Below are 24,213 nucleotides of genomic sequence, written 5' to 3' on the forward strand. Positions count from 1 at the left end.
ACTGAGGAGAAATTTTTGGTCCTTGAGGTTAATGCACTTGAAACTTCCTCTCTGTACAATCAATCAGCTCCCACCCTGGGCCAAGCCCTTGTGACATCACAATTGAGACTTCTATTCCACCCCAGCTCCTTGCTGGTTCTCTTTGCCACCAGCCTCTCCCCATCCCACTTGGAATCAATCAATCAATCAATCGTATTTATTGAGCGCTTACTAAGCGCTTGGGAAGCCTTACTGAAGACACATCTCGTCCAACAGGCCCACTTTTCCTTATCTCCCACTCCCTTCTGCCTTGTCTTGACTTGCTCCCTTTGATCCCCCCCTCCACCGCAGCCCCCAAACACTTACATACATATTCAATCGTATTTATTCATTCATTCATTCAATCGTATTTATTGAGCACTTACTGTGTGCAGAACACTGTACTAAGCACTTGGGAAGTACAAGTTGGCAATATATAGAGACGATCCCTACCCAACAGCGGGTTCACAGTCTAGAAGGGGGAGACAGACAACAAAACAAAACATATTAACAAAATAAAATAGAATAAATATGCACAAGTAAAATAGAGTAACAAATATGTACAAACATATATACATATACACATACAGTACATATCTGTAATGCTATTTATTTGTATTGATGTCTGTCTCCCCCCAAGACTGTGAGCTCGAAGTAGGCAGAGAACATCACTTTTTACAGTCGTATTGTACTTTCCCAAGCACTTAGTAGCGTGGCTCAGTGGAAAGAGCCCAGGCTTTGGAGTCAGAGGTCATGGGTTCAAATCCCGGCTCTGCCAATTGTCAGCTGTGTGACTTTGGGCAAGTCATTTAACTTCTCTGGGCCTCAGTTCCCTCATCTGTAAAATGGGGATGAAGACTGTGAGGCCCCCGTGGGACAACCGGATCACCTTGTAACCTTCCCAGCACTTAGAACAGTGCTTTGCACATAGTAAGCGCTTAATAAATGCCATCATTATTATTATTAGTAGTAGTATATTGCTCTGCACACAATAAGCGCTCAATAAATATGATTGAATGAATAAATTTCTGTTTATTCTACCCGGTTGGTCTTCTTGAAGTGTTGCTACGCCCTTATCTTTCCCAAACACCCAACGGCCACCCATCTCCCTCTCCACTTGAAGCAGAAACTCCTCACCACTGGCTTTATGACCCTGCAGGAGTTCTCTCCATGTTTTACCTATCCACCTTCTTCACCCACTACTCCTAGCTCTCTCCACTTCTCCCCAGCTCCTCCGCTAACTAGAGAAGCAGAGTGGCCCAGTAGATAGGGCCTGGGAATCAGAAGGTCCTTGGTTCAAATCCCGGCACCCCCATTTTTCTGCTATGTGACCTTGGGCAATCACTTCCCTGTGCCTCGGTTACCTCATCTGTAAAATGGGGATTAAGTCCGTGAGCCCCATGTGGGACATGGACTGTGTCCAACCTGATTAGCTTGAATCTACCCCAGCGCTTAGTACAGCGTCTGGCAGGTAGTAAGCGCTTAACAAATACCATTTTAAAAACAAAACAAAACTGTACCTTGGCCTCAACTCTCCTACCTCTGCCCCCTCCCTCACACTGTTCCCCGGGCCCAGATTCTCCCCTCCCACAAGTCCTCCAGACCCCAGATGCCCTCACCTTCAAATCTCTCCTAACACCCTACCTCCTCCAGGAAGCCTTCCCCAATTAATTCACATCCCCTCAGACCCACTAACCCATCATCACCCTTAGCACTTAACATTGTGTCCCTAGCCTCAGCATTTTTTTTTATATTAATATCTGTCTCCCCCTCTGTAAGCTTGTCGTGGGCAGAGAATATATCTGTTTATTGTTGCACTGCACTCTCCAAAGTGCTTAGTACACCCTTCTGCACAGAGTAAGTGCTCAATAAATGACTGAATAAATGAATTTAAGTACCTGAGTCTATCTTTGTTTATTTGTATAGCTGATTATTTATTCAACTATTTCATTCATTCATTCATTCAATCGTATTTATTGAGCGCTTACTGTGTGCAGAGCACTGTACTAAGCGCTTGGGAAGTCCAAGTTGGCAACATATAGAGACGGTCCCTACCCAACAGTGGGCTCACAGTCTAGAAGGCGGGGAGGGCCCTACTAGTTGGGGATGGGTGAGGAAGGGGAGAGGAGGAAAGCAAAGATAAAGTTGGAGCCCCTCCCTCCTCCTTGCTGACTTAAGCAGAACTCTGTTTGTACAGATTTACTACTCTATTTATTTTACTTATACATATTTACTATTCTATTTATTTTATTCTGGTAATATGTTTTGTTTTGTTGTCTGTCTCCCCCGTCTAGACTGTGAGCCCGCTGTTGGGTAGGGACCATCTCTACCTGTTGCCAACTTGTACTTCCCAAGTGTTTAGTACAGTGCTCTGCACACAGTAAGCACTCAATAAATGCACACAGTAAGCACTCAATAAATACGATTGAATGAATGAATGAATGAGACAGAGAACAAAACAAAACATATTAATATCTTCAAAATTTCCTGTCGATTCTTGTTCTTCTTCCTACTCCTGTTATTTGGAGAAAATTTGTGTCTGTCCCCTCCACAAGACTGTATTATAATAATAATGATAATGGCATTTGTTAAGTGCTTACTATGTGCGAAGCACTGTTCTAAGCGCTGGGAGGATACAAGGTGATCAGGTTGTCCCACATGGGGCTCACAGTCTTCACCCCCATTTTACAGAGGTAACTGAGGCACAGAAAAGTTAAGTGGCTTGCCCAAGGTCACACAGCAGACAAGTGGCAGAGTCGGGATTCGAACCCTTGACCTTGGACTCCCAAGCCCGTGCTTTTTCCACTGAGCCATACTTTCCCAAGCCCTTAATCCAGTGCTTTGCACTCAGCAGGTGCTGAATAAATGCCATCGATGAGGATGATGATGGTCTCAGCTCCTTCCTAGAGAAGCAGTGTGGCTCAGTGGAAAGAGCCCGGGCTTTGGATTCAGAGGTCATGGGTTCAAATCCCGGCTCCGCCAATTGTCCGCTGTGTGACTTTGGACAAGTCACTTCGCTTCTCTGGGTCTCAGTTACCTCATCTGGAAAATGGGGATGAAGACTGTGAGCCCCCTGTGGGACAATCTAATCACCTTGTAACCTCCCTAGTGCTTAGAACAGTGCTTTGCACATAGTAAGTGCTTAATAAATGCCATTATTATTATTATTATTATATTCCTCAGTCCTATGCCCTCTCTCAGCTTCTCTCCTGGGCCCGACCTTTCTCCTAGCTGTTCTCCAGTAGAAGATCAAGGCATGGTATAGCATTAACTGCCAGGGACTCAGTGACTCTAGACTGTAAGCCCGTTGCGGGCAGGGATTGTCTCTCTTCATTGCTGTATTGTACTTTCCAGGTGCTCTGCACACGGGAAGCGCTCAATAAATATGATGGAATGAATGAGTGGGACTAGAACCCAGGTCTTTCTGACTCTCAGGACTGGCCGAGCTCTTCCTGGGCCCTTGGTCTAGCCTCCTCCCATTTTGCAAGCCCTGCTGTTGGCACCGGGGAAAGGGAATCTGGGAATCAGGACAGCTGGGTTCCAGCCTCAGATCATCATCATCATCATCATCAATCGTATTTATTGAGCGCTTACTGTGTGCAGAGCACTGTACTAAGCGCTTGGGAAGTACAAATTGGCAACATATAGAGACAGTCCCTACCCAACAGTGGGCTCACAGTCTAAAAGGGGGAGACAGAGAACAAAACCAAACATATTAACAAAATAAAATAAATAGAATAGATATGTACAAGTAAAATAAATAGAGTAATAAATATGTACAAGCATATATACATATATACAGGTGCTGTGGGGAAGGGAAAGAGGTAAGATGGGGGGGAAGGAGAGGGGGACGAGGGGGAGAGGAAGGAAGGGGCTCAGATCTCCCTGATGGGGCTACGCCACTGGTGCCGAGAGGTTCTGACCGAAGAACCACCACCAATCTCTAATTTGTCTGCGATGGTGTCTATCTACCCTACTGTACAGTGCTTTGCACACAGTGAGTGCTCAATAAATACGATGGAATGAATACTGAGCCAAGCACTGAGTACAGGGCTCTGCAATGGGCTCAAGAAGAAGAAGAATGACTTCTGACTTTAGACTGTGAGCCCACTGGTGGGTAGGGACCGTCTCTCTATGTTGCCAACTTGTACTTCCCAAGCGCTTAGTACAGTGCTCTGCACCCAGTAAGCGCTCAATAAATACGATTGATGATGATGAAGAAGAAATCAACAGGAAATAGTGTAGCTATTTCAGGATGAAAACAGCTGAATGAATAATTGACTGAAGCGTGTTCCATGAGGTGGCCAGGCCCAGGGGAAAAGCTGATGAAGAACTGGCCCACGTGGCCAAAGACCGCAGTGGCTACCAAGGCAACTTCCTGCCGGGCTGTGATACTCCGGCTCAGCATCGGCGCTAGGCTGTGGGCAGAGAAGCAGCGTGGCTCAGTGGAAAGAGCCCAGGCTTGGGAGCCAGAGGTCATGGGTTCTAATCCCGCCTCCGCCACTTGTCAGCTGTGTGACTTTGGACAAATCACTTAACTTATCTGGGCCTCAGTTACCTCATCTGTAAAATGGGGATAAAGACCGTGAGCCCCCCGTGGGACAACCTGATCACCTTGTATCCTCCCCAGTGCTTAGAACAGTGCTTCGCACATAGTAAGCGCTTAACGAATGCCATTATTATTATTATTCATCATCATCATCATCATCAATCGTGTTTATTGAGCACTTACTATGTGCACAGCACTGTACTAAGCGCTTGGGAAGTACAAATTGGCAACATATAGAGACAGTCCCTACCCAACAGTGGGCTCACAGTCTAAAAGAGTGGGCTCACAGTCTAAAAGAGTGGGCTCAAAAGACTATTATTTGGGCCTTAAAAGGGTCCTGTGTGAAAAGAATCCTCATCCACACTTTGCTTTGTGTCCACCTACCCGAGCCCTCCAAATAATAATAAAAGCTGTGGTTTGTATTAAGTGCTTACTATGTGTCGTGTATATATGTATATATGTTTGTACGTATTTATTACTCTATTTATTTTACTTGTACATTTTTATTCTACTTATTTTATTTTGTTAATATGTTTTGTTTTGTTCTCTGTCTCCCCCTTCTAGACTGTGAGCCCGCTGTTGGGTAGGGACCGTCTCTATGTGTTGCCGACTTGTACTTCCCAAGGGCTTAGTACAGTGCTCTACACACAGTAAGTGCTAAATAAATACGACTGAATGAATGAATGAATGAATGAATGTCAGGCACTGTACTAAGCACTGGGGGTGGGATACAAGCAAATCGGGTTGGACACATTCCCTGTCCCACATGGGGCTCAGAGCCTTAATCCTCATTTTCCAGACGAGGTACCTGAAACACAGAGAAGTGACTTGTCCAAGGTCACCCAGCAGACGAGTGGCAGAGCTGGGTCAGAGCCCTTCTGAGTCCCAGGCCTGGGTTCTACCCACTAGGCGTTGCTGCTTCTCCTACCCATTCATTCATTTATTTGATAGTATTTATTGAGCTCTTATTGTGGGCAGAACACTGTACTAGCATTTGGGAGAGTACAATATAACAATAAACGGACACTTTTTCCACTGGTTCCCTTCCAGGGCCACCCCCCTCTCCATCCCTCCCATCTTACCTCCTTCCCTTCCCCACAGCACCTGTATATATATATATATATATATATATATATATATATATATATATATATACATATATATATATATATATGTACGTTTGTACATATTTATTACTCTATTTTACTTGTACATATCTATTCTATTTATTTTCTTTTGTTAGTATGTTTGGTTTTGTTCTCTGTCTCCCCATTCTAGACTGTGAGCCCACTGTTGGGTAGGGACTGTCTCTAGATGTTGCCAATTTGTACTTCTCAAGCGCTTACTACAGCGCTCTGCACACAGTAAGCGCTCAATAAATACGATTGATGATGATGATGGTCATGCCTGACAGGGAAAAGGGAGAGCAAGCGGTCCTCCCAAGCGGTAATCAGTTAGGTCCTGCAGGCCGTCTGACGATGTCTCTACACCGCAGCTTGGCTCCGTCCAGTCCAGTTAGAGAGTGGCCCCGGTGGGGGTGCAGAGGGTACTCGGGGGGGCTGTGGGAGTGACGACCCAAACCTGCACCCCGAGGCCCACCGAGGCCTCAGGGAGTTGGGAGAGTGGGAAGGAGAGGGAGGTGGCAGCCCCTTCCCGGACCGACTACGGTGTGCAGATAGCCTCAGAAGCCTGGAACACTCCCTGGAGGTCCTGGGTAGTCACATAATAATAACGTTGGCATTTGTTAAGTGCTTACTATGTGCAAAGCACTGTTCTAAGCGCTGGGGGGGGATACAAAGTCATCAGGTTGTCCCATGTGGGGTTCACAGTCTTAATACCCATTTTACAGATGAGATAACTGAGGCTCAGAGAAGTTAAGTGACTTGCCCAAGGTCACACAGCAGACATGTGGCAGAGTCGGGATTCGAACCCCCGACCTCTGACTCCAAAGCCCGGGCTCTTTCCATTGAGCCACGCCGCAAACAGTGCTAGGTGCTTAGTACACAGCTCCACACACAATCAGAACTCAATAAATACCATCTTTTAGACCGTGAGCCCCCCAAGGGACAGTGACCATTTCTAATTTCCACTGTGATTTCTCTCCCAGTACTTAGTAAGAACTTAAGAAATACTATTACTATTACCACTATTACTTTCCCCTCCCCACAGCGCTTGGGTGTATTTTTACACCCAAATGAAGTGAGAAGTGAGAAGCAGTGTGGCGAAGTGGGAAGAGCCCGGGCTTTGGAGTCAGAGGTCGTGGGTTCAAATCCCGGCTCTGCCAATTGTCAGCGGTGTGACTTTGGGCAAATCACTTCACTGCTCTGTGCCTCAGTTCCTTCATCTGTAAAATGGGGGTGAAGACTGTGAGCCCACCGTGGGACAACCTGATCACCTTGTAACCTCCCCAGAGCTTAGAACAGTGCTTTGAACATAGTAAGCGCTTAATAAATGCCATCATTATTATTATCATTATTACAGATTTATTACTCTATTTATTTTACTTGTACATATTTACTACTCTTTTGTTAATGATGTGAATATGGCTGTAATTCTGTTTATTCTCACTGTTTTGACACCTGTCTACATTCATTCAACCATGTTTTTTGAGCGCTTACTGTGTGCAGAGCACTGTACTAAGCGCTTTTTTGTTTTGTTGTCTGTCTCCCCCTTCTAGACTGTGAGCCCGTTATCGGGTGGGGACCGTCCAGAGCATGTGAACATAAACAGAGCCTGGAGAAGAAACCAGGTATCCTTAAATTCTATTTTTTCTGACAACTTGACACCTGTCCACATGTTTTGTTTTGTTGCCTGTCTCCCCCTTCTAGACTGTGAGCCCGTTCTTGGGTAGGGACCGTCTCTAGATGTTGCCAGCTTGTACTTCCCAAGCGCTCAGTACAGTGCTCTGCACACAGTAAGTGCTCCATAAATATGATTGAATGAATGAAATATGATTGAATGAATGAATGAATGAATTGGGTGGACAGTAGCAGCAGTCAACAATACCAGCAACTCCGCTTTATATTCTGGTTCAAAACCCGAAACCCCAGGCTGGTTCTTTCCCAGTGTTTAGTACAGAGCTCTGTACACAGTAAGCACTTAATAAATATTATTACTACCAATCAATCAATGCTATTTATCGGATGCTTACTGTGTGCAGAGCGCCGTTTTAAGCACCTGGGAAAGTACCATACAACAAAGTTGACAGACACATTCCCTGCCCAAAGGAACTTATAGTCTAGACTGATTGTAAGCAGCCTATTACCTTTACTACTACCACAACTACGGCTAGTGGTTCCAAGATCACGCCTCCGAGAACCTGAGCGAGGAAGAAACTGACCTTGGACGCTTAGAATAGTGGCCCACACGTAGTTAGTGTTCAATAAATGACATCGATTGATTGACTGAGCTGGGGGTTTGTAGGTGGGGTGGCAGCCAGAGACTTGGAGAGCAAAATCTTCATCCCTGGTGAGACCCAGTTTTCTGAAGGTAAATCAGTGGTCTCAGTTTCCTCATCTGGGGGATGGGAACCCCGAGGAAGCCTGTTAGCCCCCTGGGGAGTGGAAGGTTTGAGAAAAGGAAGGATCAGTGCCCCTCCGGAGAAAATAAACACTCATTTCAAGTGGGTGGGGTAAGGGGGCTGGAGAATTGCTAATGGAGAATTAATTATTCAATCAATCAGGCGTATTAATTGAGTGCTTACTGTGTGCAGGGCACTGTAAAAGTGCTTGGGAAAATACAGTATAACAGATTGTATACAACATAACAGACAAGGCTGTCCATCCCCTCGCCCCCTCCTACCTCACCTCCCTTCTTTCCTTCTCCAGCCCAGCCTGCACCCTCTTCTCCTCTGCCACTAACCTCCTCACTGGGCCTCGTTCTCGCCTGTCCCGCCGTCGACCCCCGGCCCACGTCCTCCCCACGGCCTGGAATGCCCTCCCTCTGCCCATCCGCCAAGCTAGCTCTCTTCCTCCCTTCAAAGCACTACTGAGAGCTCACCTCCTCCAGGAGGCCTTCCCACACTGAGCCCCCTCCTTCCTCTCCCCCTGCATCCCCCCTGCCCTACCTCCTTCCCCTCCCCACAGCACCTGTATATATGCTTGTACAGATTTGTTACTCTGTTTATTTTACTTGTACATATTTACTATTCTATTTATTTTATTTTGTTAATATATTTTGTTTTGTTGTCTGTGTCCCCCTTCTAGACTGCGAGCCCGTTGTTGGGTAGGGACCGTCTCTATATGTTGCCAACTTGTACTTCCCAAGCACTTAGTACAGTGCTCTGCACACAGTAAGCGCTCAATAAATACGACAATGAATGAATGAATGACACGTTCCTTGCCCACGGCAAGTTTACTGCCTAGAGGATAATTTTGGTATATATTAAGCACTTATATGTCAAACGCTATACTGAGCTCTGGGATAGATGTAAGCAGATTGGACACAATCCCCACCCAAATCTGGGGCTCACAGTCTAAAGGGGAAGAAGAACTGGTATTTTAATCCCTGTCTTTTCGGATGCAGAAACGGAGGCACACAGTGGGACAGTGGCAGAGCCGTAATTAGAACCCAGGTCTCCCGACTCCCAAGCCCACGCTCCTTCTGCTAGGCCACCGAGCTTCTCTAATTGTGCCTTAATGCTAAGCGGGGGAAAGAAAGGAAAAAAAAAAAAAGGAAGAGACTTGGGCTAGTAGCAAAACTCTTACCTTGGTCATGCCTTCTTCATTCCCTTCCACCTTCTTCTTGAGCTGCATCATCTTCCACATCTCCTGGACTGGCTTGCCAGAGCCGTGACTAGCCTCCAGCAGCTGGCCGGAGCTGGGGGGGTCATCCAAGTGGGCCAGTCTGCCCTCCATCCTGGCCAGCCGCTCCTGCACCAGATCCAGGAGGAAGGCGGACGGCTGGGCCGGCCCGTCTCGGGCAGCGCCCGGCCCCGACTCGGCCGGCTCCAGGTGTTCCCTCTCGTCCCCCGACAGCTCCCGCCTCAACTCCCCCAGGTGCAGGTGGTCGAGGATGCTCTGCAGAAGCAAGTACAAGGCGTTGAAGTTCACGGCTCCCGACTCCGGCGTGCCGATGGCCCGTTTCAGGAGCTCCGCGTAGGTGACGGAGAAACTCATCCTGGTCCGAGTCCCGGGGCCGCGAAGGCCGTTTCCACCGGTCCGCTTGTCCGCGGGCCCCGCACCCTCAGAGGGCCCGGGCTAGCGAGGCCCGGCCATTCTCCAGGGGCTGGCACTGGTCCCGGCCAACACCAGAGTCAGAAAGTTTCTGCCTGTTGCTAGGAGACCAAGGAACATGCAGAAGTCTGCAAGGAGGCAGCAGCTGGGGCCAGGTTTATATACTGTATATACTAACCCGGTCGATGACTCGCTCAGAGACACATGGCGAAGGCGACCAGTCAGCCAGCAGAAATCCAGGCCACGGCCCCCTAGAATAACAATAATAATAATAATAATAATAATGGCATTTATTAAGTGCTTACTATGTGCAAAGCACTGTTCTAAGCGCTGGGGAGGTTACAAGGTGATCAGGTTGTCCCACGGGGAGCTCACGGTCTTCATCCCCATTTTACAGACGAGGTAACTGAGGCCCAGAGGAGTGAAGTGACTTGCCCAAAGTCACACAGCTGGCAATGGGCGGAGCGGAATTATTCTCTTGGATTCAGGGGATTCGTCGGGGGGCGAAAGTTGGGAAAATCCACCCGGCACAATCCAAGAAGCCGCTTCCAGAGTCGTGTCCCGCCTGTGGACGTGTGCTTCTGCCACACTGTCGACTCAAGGGCTCACTATTAGGGAATTTATTAAGCGCTTACTATGTGTCAAGCACTGGGCTGAGAGCTGGGGTAGAGGAATAGTGGGGCCCAGTGGAAGGAGCACAGGACTTGGAGACAGAGGACCTGGGTTCTAATCCCTATGCTGCCACTTGTGTGCTGAGAGACCCTGGGTAAGTCACTTAATTTCTCTGTGCCCCAGTTTCCTCATCTGTAAAATGGTGATTCAATTCCCGTTCCCCCCGCTACTTAGATTGTGAGCCCTTAGATTGTGAGCGCTTAGTAGAGTGCTCTGCAGGCAGTGAGTGCTCAGTAAATATTATCGATTGATTGATTCTCCCTCTACCGTCATTCACTTGACGAATTCATCCACTCACATGGTTTCAGCTAACCAGCTGGCTCCCAGCCCTGACCTCCTCTCATCTGCTTTACAATCTCGGCTTTACTCCTACCTCCGGGATCCCATCAGTCAACAAATTAATCAATCAGTGGGATTAATGGAGTGCGTACTGTGTGCACAGCACTGTACTAAGTGCCTGGGGGAGGACAATGCAAAGAGTTGGTAGACACGTTTTCTGCTCACATGGCGCTCACACTCCAAGGAGATGAATGGCCCACTAATTATGATAAAAACCGAACTCTGCGAGTCCTTTTAATGACAGGAAGATGAGCTACCATTGAATGTATTTGAGGAGAGGAGGAGGATGTTCTGATGGACTTTTAAGTAGACGTAGGATAGAGGGGAGAAGCTTGAGGCAGGGAGACTCTGACTACTGTGGAAGTAGATGTAGTTATCTATAATAATTATGGTACTTGTTAAGCGCTTATTATGTGCCAGGCACTGTACTAAGTGCTGGATCCAGAGAGCACAAGGACTTGGACCCAGAACATCGTCAATGGAATTTATTGAGCGCTTACTACGTGCAGTGCACTGTACTAAGGACTGGGGAGAGTACAATACAACAGAGGGATTTTTTGGTTGCTTTTTTATGGTATTTGTTAAGCTCTTATTACGTGCCAGGCTGGGGTAGATAAAGCCTTTCCCCGCTATCCTTCGGTCCCTGTCCCACGTGGGGTTCACAATCTTAATCCCCATTTTACAGAGGAGGTAACTGAGGCACAGAGAGGTGAAGTGGCTTGCCCAAGTTCATGCAGCAGACAAGTGGATTCTAGCTGGGACTAGAATCCAGGTCCTTCTGATTCCCAGGCCCAGGCTCTAGCCCCCAGGCCACACTGCCTCGACAAGTTGGTAGACACATTCCCTGCCCACAACGAGCTTACAGTCTAGAGGGGGAGAGAGTGGAAGGGGGTCAGTAAGGGTGAAGAGGAAGATCTGGGAAATGCCACAAAGGATAAACTTGCCGAAATTAGGGACAGGCTGGATGTGGGTGGGAAAACAGAGAGAGAAGAAAGAGGTGACACCCAAACTTTGAGCTTCTGGGGCAGGAAGCATGGCGATGTTGTCAATAGTGATGGGAAAGGTAGGATTAGGAGTGGAGATGAAGAGTTCAGCTTTTGCTACACTCAGTGGGCCGTTCACATGGAAATGTCCCGGAGGCAGGAGGCGATGATAGACAAGAGAATGGGCCAAACTGAGCTGGCGATGGTCAGGGATGGGAAAAAGCAAAATCCGTGGGTCAGATACCTGGGCCGGGGGAGAGGGGAGAGGCAAAGGGGAACCATGCCGACGGCTTCCTTGGCACCGGCTGGCCTCAGCTCCCAGGTGAGAAAGGCCTCCCGCCGGCCCCTGCACCCCTCCCGGAAAGTGGGACCCAGCCCTAGGGGAACCGCAGGCCCTAGGGCTTCAACCACAAACAAAAAGCTCCATGGCATCTCGGCTTGGGGCCCGGTTGCCAGCATGAGAGGCAATAATGATGATCCTGGGAAGCATCTGTCCCCAAGGGCAGGCGAGCTTCTCCCACCGCCTAGCGGCTGAGTTCCTGTGGGCATGCGCGGGTGGCAGAGAGGGCAAGGAGAGGGACTCGGGCATCAAGGGGCCACCGGCCGAGGCCACAGAAACAAAGCCGGTCCCTTCAGGGTTGTCGTGCCGTAGCTCGGATCGGGGCTTCTTGTGGGGAACCAGCTAACGCAGCTGGGAAAGGCTATCTGCTTGTGTTCCTTCCCCCGGGGAGAGCTGCAAGAGGCCAGCCTCGGCTATTTCCATCCCAGGGCCTCTGGAAGGACAAGAACAGGTGGGCAGCCCAGTAAAACCATTTTAATGAGCCATAACGCTGAGCTTCCGCTAAATACCCCAGTCTGCAAAACCTCAAATTGTGGAGGCCACACCGATTTGAACAATGGGACTGGGCCCCTCTCTAGAGCAGCGCAAAACCAAGCACTGGGACCATGCAGGGGGGCTCATTTAACATCACTCATCTTCTCCCAACAACCCCACGAGCCCTCCAGGCTCCCGCTAACCCCCCTTGGGCTTCCTCTGGGCAGTCAGACTCACCTCCATCCCGATGGGCTCCTCTCAGCCAGGGATTCTCCAGGTTCCCGGGTTCACCTTGAAGTCCCGTTCCCGTTTTTGCTTGACTTCTCTCTTGCTTTTCAGCCTCCTCATTGGACAGCCCGTCTCCTCCTACTGAGGCCACCTGGGTCCCTTAAGAAGCTTGGCGAAGAGCAGGCACTCCCAGCACCGCGAGGAGTCCGGGACGGGGTGACATGGAGGCCAAGAGGGAAGACGAAGCAGGGGCTGGGGGCCAGGAGGAGGTCAGAGAGGGAAGGAATGAAGGACTCAAAGACCTGGAGAATCACCCGGAGGATCCGTCGCAGCAATGGAAGAGGCTCCTAAATGGAGAGGGGAAATCCAGCAAGCCGAAGGTGATCCTCCTTGTTTCCGGCAAAACCCCCATGCTGAGTAAGTCTTAACTCTGGTGCGGGAGGCAGACATGGAGAGAGGCAAGACGGGGGAGATGGGTCGGAGCTCTTCCGGATGGGTGGAAAAGAAAGAGAAAGTAAGGTGGATTGGCAAAATGGACTGAATAATAATAATGATAGTTGTGATATTTGTTAAGCCCTTACTATATTTCAATCAATCAATCGATGGTATTCATTGAGCACTTACTTTGTGCAGAGCACTGGACTAAATGCTTGGGAGAGTACAATATACCAGAGACACGTTACCTGCGTACAACGAACTTGTGGTCTAGAGGGAGCGAATGACATTGATATAAATCATTAAATTATGGCTATGTATGTAAGTGCCGTGGGGCTGAGGGAGGGGTGAATAAAGGGGGCAAATCCAAGTGCAAAGGCGATGGAGAAGGGAAAATAAGGGCTTAGCCAGCGAAGGCCTCTTGGAGGAGATGTGGCTTCAGAAAAGCTTTGAAGGTGGGGAGAGTGATTGTCTGTTGGATAGGAGGAAGGAGGGTGTTCCAGGCCAGGGGCAGGATGTGGGTGAGAGGTTGGTGGCGAGATAGATGAGATCGAGGTAAAGTGAGTAGATTGGCATTAGAGGAGCGAAGTGGGCTGGCTGGATTGGAATAGGAAAGCAGTGAGGTAAGGTAGCAAGGGACAAGGTGATTGAGTCAGGTCACACATGGGGCTTGTAGTCTGAGTAGGAAGGAGAACAGACGTTGAATCCCTGTTTTTGCAAATGAGGAAACTGAGGTACAGAGAAGTGACTTGTCCAAGATCACACAGCAATCAATTTATCAATGGTATCTATTGAGCACTGTGCGTGGGCCCCTCTTGGGGTCACACCTGGAGAGTTTCCAGTACTCTACCAGTCTCAGCTACGGGAGGGAGAGTCCAGCAGAGGTCTACCCATTCCATTCCTAGCTTAGCCAGTGGCTAGCGAGTGGAAGGCAATCTGCTACAAGTCAAAACTCACCCATTTTGTTTACTGTGCAGAAGGAGGCAATTTCCCTATTTTTACCAAGAAAACTCTGTGGATACAGTACCAGAATGACTACAGATGGAGGTGGGAGAGATGTGTCCATGGTGTCGCTATGGGTTGGAAACAACTCAACGGCATAAGACAAGACTGTGTGTGAAGCACCATACTAAGCACTGAAGACCGTACTATACAACAGAGTTGGTAGATACGTTCCCTGCCCACAATGAGCTAATGGGTTACAGTTTAGAGGAGGATTAGCCAAGGGGCGGGCCTGGAATTAGAGCCCAGGTCCTCTGACTCTCAGAAGCTCATTTGCCTTTTCTGCAGGCAGGGAGGGTGAAGAAGAAGAAGGGATGAGGTGGGGAGATGGAATAAGGACGATGAGAGAAAAATTCAGTGAAAGAAAGGAATGTGGAAACTCAACTCTTCAAGGAAGATGTATACTCAGAGCATGGTGTGCAGGAGACGTTTCTAATTGACCCCAAAGGGATTAGGTGGCAGGAACAGTTTGGCTAGCTTTGTTGGGCGGGAGGCCAGGGTAGAAAAGGCTAAACTGAAGGAGTTTGATACCACTCTGAGATCCTCCACAGGCCGTGTCAACTTGTGGACCAAATCTCAGGTGAAGAAACTGGGAAAGTCCTGGGCAACTCTGGGGTCACACCGTTAAGTAAATCCCAGCTAACGACTATGTTTCTATTGTTCCAGCATGAAATGGTACTCAATAGTGACGGAAAAACATGGTCATAAAGGTCCCAGGATGTATTCACTGCTGTGAGGCATCTGGCATGAATGGGAAATTTTTAAAATTTCCAGGAGGTTATTTGAGTGCTTGCCTTCAGCATCCGAAGTCAATTACAGCCTGGCAAGATTGGCTGAGTGTTTGGTGGGGAGGGTGGTTCCCAAGTCCCAGATCACTGCCTCAGTCCCTCTCTGCTTTCCGCCCCCTTTGACGGGATGAAGCTTCAAATATCTGGCCCCTTCCATGCAGCAGGGTCAAGTTTTCCCAAGACTTTGTGTCATACATTTTTTTATGGGCTTTGAGGGCATCCTTTTTATTATTTATCATGCTCTGGAGTAGAGAAGAGGGAAACAGATCAGATGCTCCCCGTCCCACATGACGCTCACAATCCAAGAGGTAGGGTGAGCTGGCATTTTATTCATTTTACAGATGAATCAATCATATTTACTCAGCACTTACTGTGTGCAGAGCATTGTATTAAGTGCTGTACTCACTGCTTGAGAGAGCACAATATACCAGAGTTGGGAGAAATGTTCCCACCCCATAGTGAGTTTACTATCTAGAGAGGGAGACAGGCATTCATATAAATATATTAAGGCTATGTACATAACTACTGTGGGGATGAGGGAGGAGGTTATAAAGGTTGTAAATCCAAGTATAAGGATGATGCAGTAGAGAGTGCCAGGCACTGTGCTAAGCACTACAGTAGATACAAGCTAATCAGTTTGGACTCAGTCCATGTCCCTTAACTTCTCTGTGCCTCAGTTACCTCATCTGTAAAATGGGGATTAAGACTGTGAGCCCCACGTGGGACAACCTGATCACCTTGTAACCTCCTCAGCGCTTAGAACAGTGCTTTGCACATAGTAAGTGCTTTATAAATGCCATTATTATTATTATTATTATTATTATATCCCACATGGGGCTCACAATTTTCATCTCCATTTTACAGAATTGAAGTGACTTGCCCAATGTCATACGGCAGACAAGTGGTGGAGCCGGGATTAGAACCCAGGTCCTTCTGCGTCCAGCCCATACTCTAATCATTAGGCCATGCTGACTAATTAATTGATAAACTGCATCTTAAACCTACACATCCTAGATCAGAACCACTTTTCTCACAGGAACAGTGTTCTCAATGGGCCTGAACCAAGGCCAGAAGAATATAGTTAGGCTAATGTATTTATATGAATTAATTAAACATCATAAATTATTTATTTATATCAACGTCTGTCTCCCGCTCTTGGCTGGAAACTCATTGTGGGCAGGGAATGTGTCTACCAACTCTGCTGTGGTCCCCCAAGCGCCTTAGTACAGTGCTCTGCATACAGAAAGCGCTCAATAAATATCATTGATGATGATATCAAGCCAGAGGCTTCTACAGTAGAAGAGAAGCAGCGTGGCTCAGTGGAAAGAGCCCGGGCTTTGGAATCAGAGGTCTTGGGTTCAAACTCCGGCTCCGCCAATTGTCAGCTGTGTGACTCTGGGCAAGTCACTTAACTTCTCTGTGCCTCAGTTACCTCATCTGTAAAATGGGGATTAAAACTGTGAGCACCCCGTGGGACGACCTGATCACCTTGTAACCTCCCCAGTGCTTAGAACAGAGCTTTGCACATAGTAAGCGCTTAATAAATACCATCATTATTATTATTACAGTAAGGGGTAAAATGACTATGAAGATCCCACCTCACTCTAAACTTCAATTGCCTTTCCTCCCCGCTATTTTGTGGTTTTTTTAGACTGTGAGCCCACTGTTGGGTAGGGACTGTCTCTATATGTTGCCAACTTGTACTTCCCAAGAGCTTAGTACAGTGCTCTGCACACAGTAAGCGCTCAATAAATACGATTGATTGATTTAAATTGTTTCCCCATTTCACTGCTGCTCCACTCATTCACACATTCATTCATTCGTATTCATTGAGCGCTTTCTGTGTGCAGAGCACTGTACTAAGTGCTTGGGGGAGTACAGTAAAACAATGAACAGAATACATTCCCTGCCTACAAAAAGCTTACAGCCTGTCCCTCTGGTGCTGTCGCTATTAAGGAGGTTAGGGCTGTAAGGGCAAAACCCATGTGGGTCAAGTTGAAATGGTTATAAATTACAAACGTCAAAAGGGCTGTTGGCCTTTAACTCAAACCGTCTTCATTTGAGGACTGCCTGTTAAAACTTGGGCCCAGGTTTGTTACCTCAACTGTAAAACATAAATTAAATCCTACTCCCTCCTACTTAGACTGTGAGCCCCGTGTGGGAAGTGGACTGTGTCCAACCTGATTAATTTGTAACTATAGAACGGTTCTTGGCACATACTAAGCGCTTAACAAGTATCATAATACCACGGTAATAATAACTTGAACCACCAAGCCCAAGGATGGTTGTAAAGGTTCTGAAGGCCCCGAGCCATATCGCATGAAAAGAAAATTTTTTACTACTTACCAAAGGCTTGGTGGCCTGAATTATTATTGTGGTATTATGATATCCTAAGCCAAGGGTTTGGTACTGGCAGAAGAACATTTTTTTAACTCCCGAATCATGTTCTAGTCTAAACACATCAATCAATCGTATTTATTGAGCGCTTACTGTGTGCAGATCATTGTACTAAGCGCTTGGGAAGTACAAGTTGGCAACATATCTGTTGGGTAGGGACTGTCTCTATATGTTACCAACTTGTACTTCCCAAGCGCTTAGTACAATGCTCTGTACAATGCTTAGTACAATCTCCATCTTAATCAATCGTATTTATTGAGCGCTTACTGTGTGCAGAGCATTATACTAAGCGCTTGGGAAGTACAAGTTGGCAACATATAGAGACGGTCCCTACCCAACAGTGGGCTCACAGTCTAGAAGGGGGAGACAGAGAACAAAACCGAACATATTAACAAAATAAAATAAAAAAATAGATATGTACAAGTAAAATAAATAAATAGAGTAATAAATATGCACAAACATATATACATATATACAGGTGCTGTGGGGAAGGGAAGGAGGTAGGATGGGGGTGATGGAGAAGAGCTAGGTCCAAACTGAGCTGGTTTATTTTCATTCATTTCATTTCATTTTCATTTTAGACTGTGAGCCCACTGTTGGGTAGGGACTGTCTCCATGTGTTGCCAACTTGTACTTCCCAAGCGCTTAGTACAGTGCTCTGCACACAGTAAGCGCTCAATAAATACGATTGATGATGATTCAGTTGTGTTGATTGAGCACTTACTGTGTGCACAGCACTGTATTAAGTGCTTGGGAGAGCACAGTACAACAATAAACAGACACATTCCCTGCCCACGATGAGCGTACAGTCTGGAGGTGGTGGGTAGACAGATATCGATACAAATAAATAATTGACATATATGTATAAATTACAGATATATACATAAGTGCTGTGCGGCAGAGTGGCCTAAACAGCAAACACTGGCTAAACTGAAAATTCAGATTGCCAGAAACCACAGGATATTCCCCGTTTTCTAACCAGGGAGGGATCTGAGCCCACTTCAGAGGCTGAAATTCTAGGAGTCTGCAGCCCCTTTGTTGGGGGAAGCAGCGTGGCTCAGTGGAAAGAGCCCGGGCTTTGGAGTCAGAGGTCAGGGGTTCAAATCCTGGCTCCGCCAATTGTCAGCTGTGTGACTTTGGGCAAGTTACTTCACTTCTCTGGGCCTCAGTTACCTCATCTGTAAAATGGGGATTAAGACTGTGAGCCCCCTGTGGAACAACCTGATCACCTTGTAACCTCCCCAGCGCTTAGAACAGTGCTTTGCACATAGTAAGCACTTAATAAATGCCATTAAAAAAAAAAAAAGGAGGTGAACTAAAAATAGTCCCCTTCCCCCATTTCGGAGACCAGGGCTGCAATGGACAGAGTTCCATGGGATTTGTTTCTCATCTGGAGATAGGAGAGGGTCTCCTTTCCAGGGTCAGAAACAGGATCTCTAGACTGTAATCTCATGGTGGGCAGGGAATGTGTCTGTTTACACAGTAAGCGCTCAATAAATATGATTGAATGAATGAATGAATAATAACCCCACTTGGTAAGCGCCTACTATGTGCCAAAGCACTGTTCCAAGCACAGGGGAGGTAACAGGGTGATCAGGTTAGTGGCTCAGTGGAAAGAGCCCGGGCTTTGGAATCAGAGGTTGTGGGTTCAAATCCCGCTCCACCACTTGTCAGCTGTGTGACTTTGGGCAAGTCACTTCGCTTCTCTGCGCCTCAGTTACCTCATCTGGAAATGGGGATGAAGACTGTGAGCCCCCCGTGGGACAACCTGATCACCTTGTAGCCTCCCCAGCGCTTAGAACAGTGCTTTGCACATAGTAAGCGCATAATAAATGCTATCATTATTATTATTATAATGTACTCTCCCAAGTGTTTAGTACAGTGCTTTGCACACAGTAAGCGCTCAATAAATGCGACTGAATGAAGGATCCGGGGGCCTCTCCATTCTCAGGGTTTTTTTTTATACCACGGCTACGCTACATCTTCCGGAGAGCAGATGGTCGTGTGTGGTCCAACTTGTACTTCCCAAGCACTTAGTACAGTGCTCTGCACACAGTAAGCGCTTAATAAATGCGATTGAATGAATGAATGGTCCCTTGGTACTGCACCCCATCAGGAGGCAGTGTGGCCTAGTGCATAGAGCATGGGCCTGGGAGTAAGAAGGATGTGGGTTCGAATCCCGGCTCTGCCACTTGTCTGCTGTGTGACCTTGGGCAAGACACTTTGCTTCTCTGTGCCTCAGTTACCTCATGTGTAAAACGCGGTTTAAGGCTGTGAGCCTGATGTGTGACATGGACTGTGTCTAACCAGCTTATTTTGTAGCTCCCACAGCGTTTAGAACAGTGCCTGGCATATAGTAAACACTTAAATACCATTAAAAAAAAACCCCACTGTCCGGACAGGCCAAGGTCCTACAGTTGACGTGGTAGCAGAAGTGAGGTAGTAGCCGACAGCCAGCGGCTGCTCAGAGCCAAGTAGCAGAAACTTGCTGTGCGACCTTGGACAAAACACTTCACTTCTCTGTGCCTCAGTTTCCTCAACTGTAAAATGGGAATTCAAAACCTGTTCTCACGCCTACTTAGACTGTGAGCCTCATGAGGGACAGGGACTGTGTCCGACCTAATCATCAATCGTATTTATTGAGCGCTTACTATGTGCAGAGCACTGTACTAAGCGCTTGGGAAGGACAAACTGGCAACATATAGAGACAGTCCCTTGTATGTGTGACTCAATGGAAAGAGCGCGGGCTTGGGAGTCAGAGGTCATGGGTTCAAATCCCGGCTCTGCCAATGGTCAGCTGTGTGACCTTGGGCAAGTCACTTAACTTCTCTGGGCCTCCGTTACCTCATCTGTAAAATGAGGATTAAGACTGTGATCAGGTGGGACAACCTGATCACCTTGTATCCACCCCAGCGCTTAGAGCAGTGCTTTGCACATAGTAAGCCTTAACAAATGCCATTATTATTATTACTATTACCCAGTGCTTATAACAGTGTTTGACACATAGTAAGCGCTTAACAAATACCATAAAAGACAAAGCCAAACAAAACCAAAGAACTGCAGGATCCCCAGCCACTGGCTCTCTGAAATTTCCACGACCGCTTCCTCCCTCCCCTGGTTGTCTGCCCGGCCCTGGGACTGCGGTCAGCGAAGCGATGGGGGGGAAGATGGATAAAACAGAGAACCTGGATTGCGCCTCGGCCCTGAAAAATGGGGGAGGTTTGGCTGAATGATCTTCTAGCCTCTAAATGGGGCTCGGCGGTCATTTCTCGTTTCCCTCCGGCTGACCCGGCAGGTGGGTGAAGCCGGGTGGGGGGCGTTTACGCCCACGCGTCTAGTCTGGGGGTAGCCCCACGGGGGTCCCCGACTACCTCACGAGCGTAGGCCTCCGTCCGTCAGCTGCTCGTAAGCCTCGTGGCCCCCGTGACTGGGGGCCACCACTGGGTCATTTGCCCTCGCCGACCCAATAATAGCTCCCTTTCTCCACCCACCATTATGCTGGGGTCAGTTGGCAGTAAAAACCCAGGCAGCAGCTGGGAGGGAGGGGTTGGCTGCTCCAGTCTGGGGAACACCTGCCTCTCCACCGTGGTTGCTATCGCCTGGTGAACTTTGGAAGACGAAGTATTTACCGTTAAACCCATTAAATACCATTTAAAAAAAAAAACACCCCACTGTCCGGACAGGCCAAAGTCCTACAGTTGACATGGTAGCAGAAGTGAGGTAGAAGGTAGAAGACAGCCAGCGGCTGCTCAGAGCCGAGTAGCAGAAACTTGTGGTGTGACCTTGGGCAAGTCACTTCTCTGTGCCTCAGTTACCTCATCTGTACAATGGGGATTGACTGTGAGCCCCTCATGGAACATGGACTGTGTCCAACCTGATTAGCTTGTATCTCCGCGAGTACTTCGTACAGCTCATGACACACACGAAGCACTTGACAAATACCATTTTTTAAAAAAAGCGGATAACATCCCCAAGGTCGATTTCCAGCCGATGTACAGCAGATGGCAGTGGAAGTAAAGTCTAAGAAATAGGTGACAACGGGTCCCACAGTTTAAGGGGGAAGGTGGTTGGCTGGATAATAATAATAAATTATTAGGAGAGGAAGGGAGCAGAAAAATCAGGACAGACCCATCTCCCTACTCACGGGATTTGTGATGCACTTAGGGACTGGAAAATGCAGCTGAAGCCCTAAACCAGAAAGTGGGCATGAGGTAGTTGGGTGTGGGGGGTGGGTCCTCTAAGGGAAAGTTACTTATGTCTGAAAGTACCACTCTGTTGTACAGTTTCAGATGCCTATCACAGGACTATAAATCGGGAGAAATTCTTTCCTGGTCCCCGACAACATATATAACTAACTGACTGAGCCCCCTCCTTCCTCTCCCCCTCCCCCCCACCCTACCTCCTTCCCCTCCCCACAGCACCTGTATAAATGTTTGTACCAATTTATTACTCTATTTTACTTGTACATATTTGCTATTCTATTTATTTTATTTTGTTAATATGTTTTGTTTTGTTGTCCGTCTCCCGCTTCTAGACCGTGAGCCCGTTGTTGGGTAGGGACCATCTCTCTATGTTGCCAACTTGTACTTCCCAAGCGCTTAGTACAGTGCTCTGCACACAGTAAGCGCTCAATAAATACGATTGAATGAACAAATAATAACGTTGGTATTTGTTAAGCGCTTAGTATGTGCCAAGCACTTCTCTAAGAGCTGGGGTAGATACAAGGTAATCAGGTTGTCCCACGTAGGGCTCACAGTCTTCATCCCCATTTTACAGATGAGGTCACTTGTGGCAGATAAGGGAAGTGACTTGCCCAAGGTCGTACAGCTGACAAGCGGCGGAGCCGGGATTAGAACCCATGACCTCTGACTCCCAAGCCCGTGTTCTTTCCGCTAAGCCATACTGCTTCTCATATGCATCAGATGGATGCGTAAGCGCTCAGTACAGTGCTCTGCACACAGTAAGTGCTCAATAAATACGATTGATGATGATACCAGCCATCCAAAAGTCCTGCGCCAAGACGAGAATTTCCACTCAAAGGGATGCCTTTCCCAGATCTGTCCCGCGACACTTCCTGGGAATGGGGAGAAAATGGCAGTCTTGGAGAAGGGGCTCTAGACCATTAGCAAATTATGGGCAAAGAACTTATCTGCTAATTCTGTTGCATTGCATTCTCCCAAGCGCTTAGTACAGTGCTCTGCACATAGTAAGTGCTCAATAAATACCACTGAGTGATTGATTGATTGATTGAAGAAGCAGGAGCACCAGCGAGACACTTGGCTAGAAAGAGTCATACTCTCCATGGCGCTTCTCTCTGACCAGTCTTCTCCTCCTGCTGCTCTCTCCTTCCAATCAATCGTATTTATTGAGCGCCTACTGTTCCAAGCTCTCGTCCAGTTGGGGCTCCCCTGCTGTAATAATAATAACAGCATTTGTTAAGCGCTTACTATGTGCAAAGCACTGTTCTAAGCACTGGGGAGGATACAAGGTGATCAGGTAGTCCCAAGTGGGGCTCACAGTCTTAATCCCCATTTTACAGATGAGGTTACCGAGGCACAGAGAAGTTACGTGACTTGCCCAAAGTCACACAGCTGACAAGCGGCAGATCTGGGATTAGAACCCATGACCTCTGACTCCCGAGCCCGGGCTCTTTCCATTGAGCCATGCTGCTTCTCATGAATGAGAGGACAGCAGCATGGCCTATGGAAACAGCACTGGCCTGGAAATCAGGAGGACCTGGGTTCTAATCCCTACTCGGCCACGTATCTGTTGTATGACCTTGGGCAAGTCACTTCTCTGGCCCTCAGTTAATAATAATAATAATAATGGCATTTATTAAGCGCTTACTATGTGCAAAGCACTGTTCTAAGTGCTGGAGAGGTTACAGGGTGATCAGGTTGTCCCACGGGGGGCTCACAGTCTTCATCCCCATTTTACAGATGAGGTCACTGAGGCCCAGAGAAGTGAAGTGGCTTGCCCAAAGTCACCCAGCTGACAATCGGCAGAGCCGGGATATGAACCCATGACCTCTGACTCCAAAGCCTGTGCTCTTTCCACTGAGCCACGCTGCTACTCAGTTCCCTCATCTGTAAAATGGGGATTAAGGTTGTGAGCCCCCTGTGGGACAGGGACTGTGTCCAACCTATCTTGTATCTACGCTAGCGCTTAGTACACTGACTGGAACATAGTAAGCACTTAAATACCATTAATGTGCCCCCCCCAGCCCCCCGACTAAAGGTAGAGGGGAGGGGCTTCAAACAAAAGGAAATGTTTCTTCATAAAGCAGGTGGTGAGCTAATGAAAGTCACTGCCACAGGAAGCTGTGCAAGCGGAAAATATCAGTAAGGTCAAGAGGGGTTTGGTTGGATTCTTGGACAAGAGCTGTTTAGGGGGTTACTGGAGGGAAAATTTGGGTTGTTGATGGCCTAACCATTAGGGTGTGGAAGGCAGTGTGTCCTGGTGGAAAGAGAGTCAGAGGGCCTGGGTTCCAATCCCACCTCTGCCAATTGCCCGCTGTGTGACCTTAGGCAAGTCACTTCACTTCTCAGTTGCCTCATCCTTAAAATGGAGACTGAATACTCGTTCTCCCTCCTACATCAATCAATCAATCAATCAATCGTATTTATTAAGCGCTTACTGTGTGCAGAGCACTGTACTAAGCGCTTGGGAAGTACAAGCTGGCAACATAGAGAGACAGTCCCTACCCAACATTGGGATCACAGTCTAGAAGGGGGAGACAGAGAACGAAACCAAACATATTAACACAATAAAATAAAAAAATAGATATGTACAAGTAAAATAAATAAATAGAGTA

General features: G+C 47.7%; 1 protein-coding gene and 1 non-coding gene across 2 annotated transcripts in view; one reads left to right on the plus strand and one right to left on the minus strand.

Moving 5' to 3' along the window:
• Positions 1-9,894, minus strand: part of C21H16orf96 (chromosome 21 C16orf96 homolog) — a 41,672-nt gene extending 31,778 nt beyond the window's left edge. Inside the window, exon 1 of the mRNA XM_038763067.1 lies at positions 9,274-9,894. Within this exon, the coding sequence (XP_038618995.1) occupies positions 9,274-9,684 (411 nt within the window). The 5' untranslated portion in view covers positions 9,685-9,894. The remainder of the gene's footprint in view (positions 1-9,273) is intronic.
• A 4,127-nt stretch (positions 9,895-14,021) lies between these two features.
• On the plus strand, positions 14,022-14,159 carry LOC119942929. Its single transcript, XR_005455422.1, has one exon. It is a non-coding gene; the product is annotated as a small nucleolar RNA SNORA7 (small nucleolar RNA).
• The last annotated feature ends 10,054 nt before the right edge of the window (positions 14,160-24,213 follow it).

The sequence above is a fragment of the Tachyglossus aculeatus genome, chromosome 21 (genome assembly GCF_015852505.1).
Source record: "Tachyglossus aculeatus isolate mTacAcu1 chromosome 21, mTacAcu1.pri, whole genome shotgun sequence".
NCBI lineage: Eukaryota > Metazoa > Chordata > Mammalia > Monotremata > Tachyglossidae > Tachyglossus > Tachyglossus aculeatus.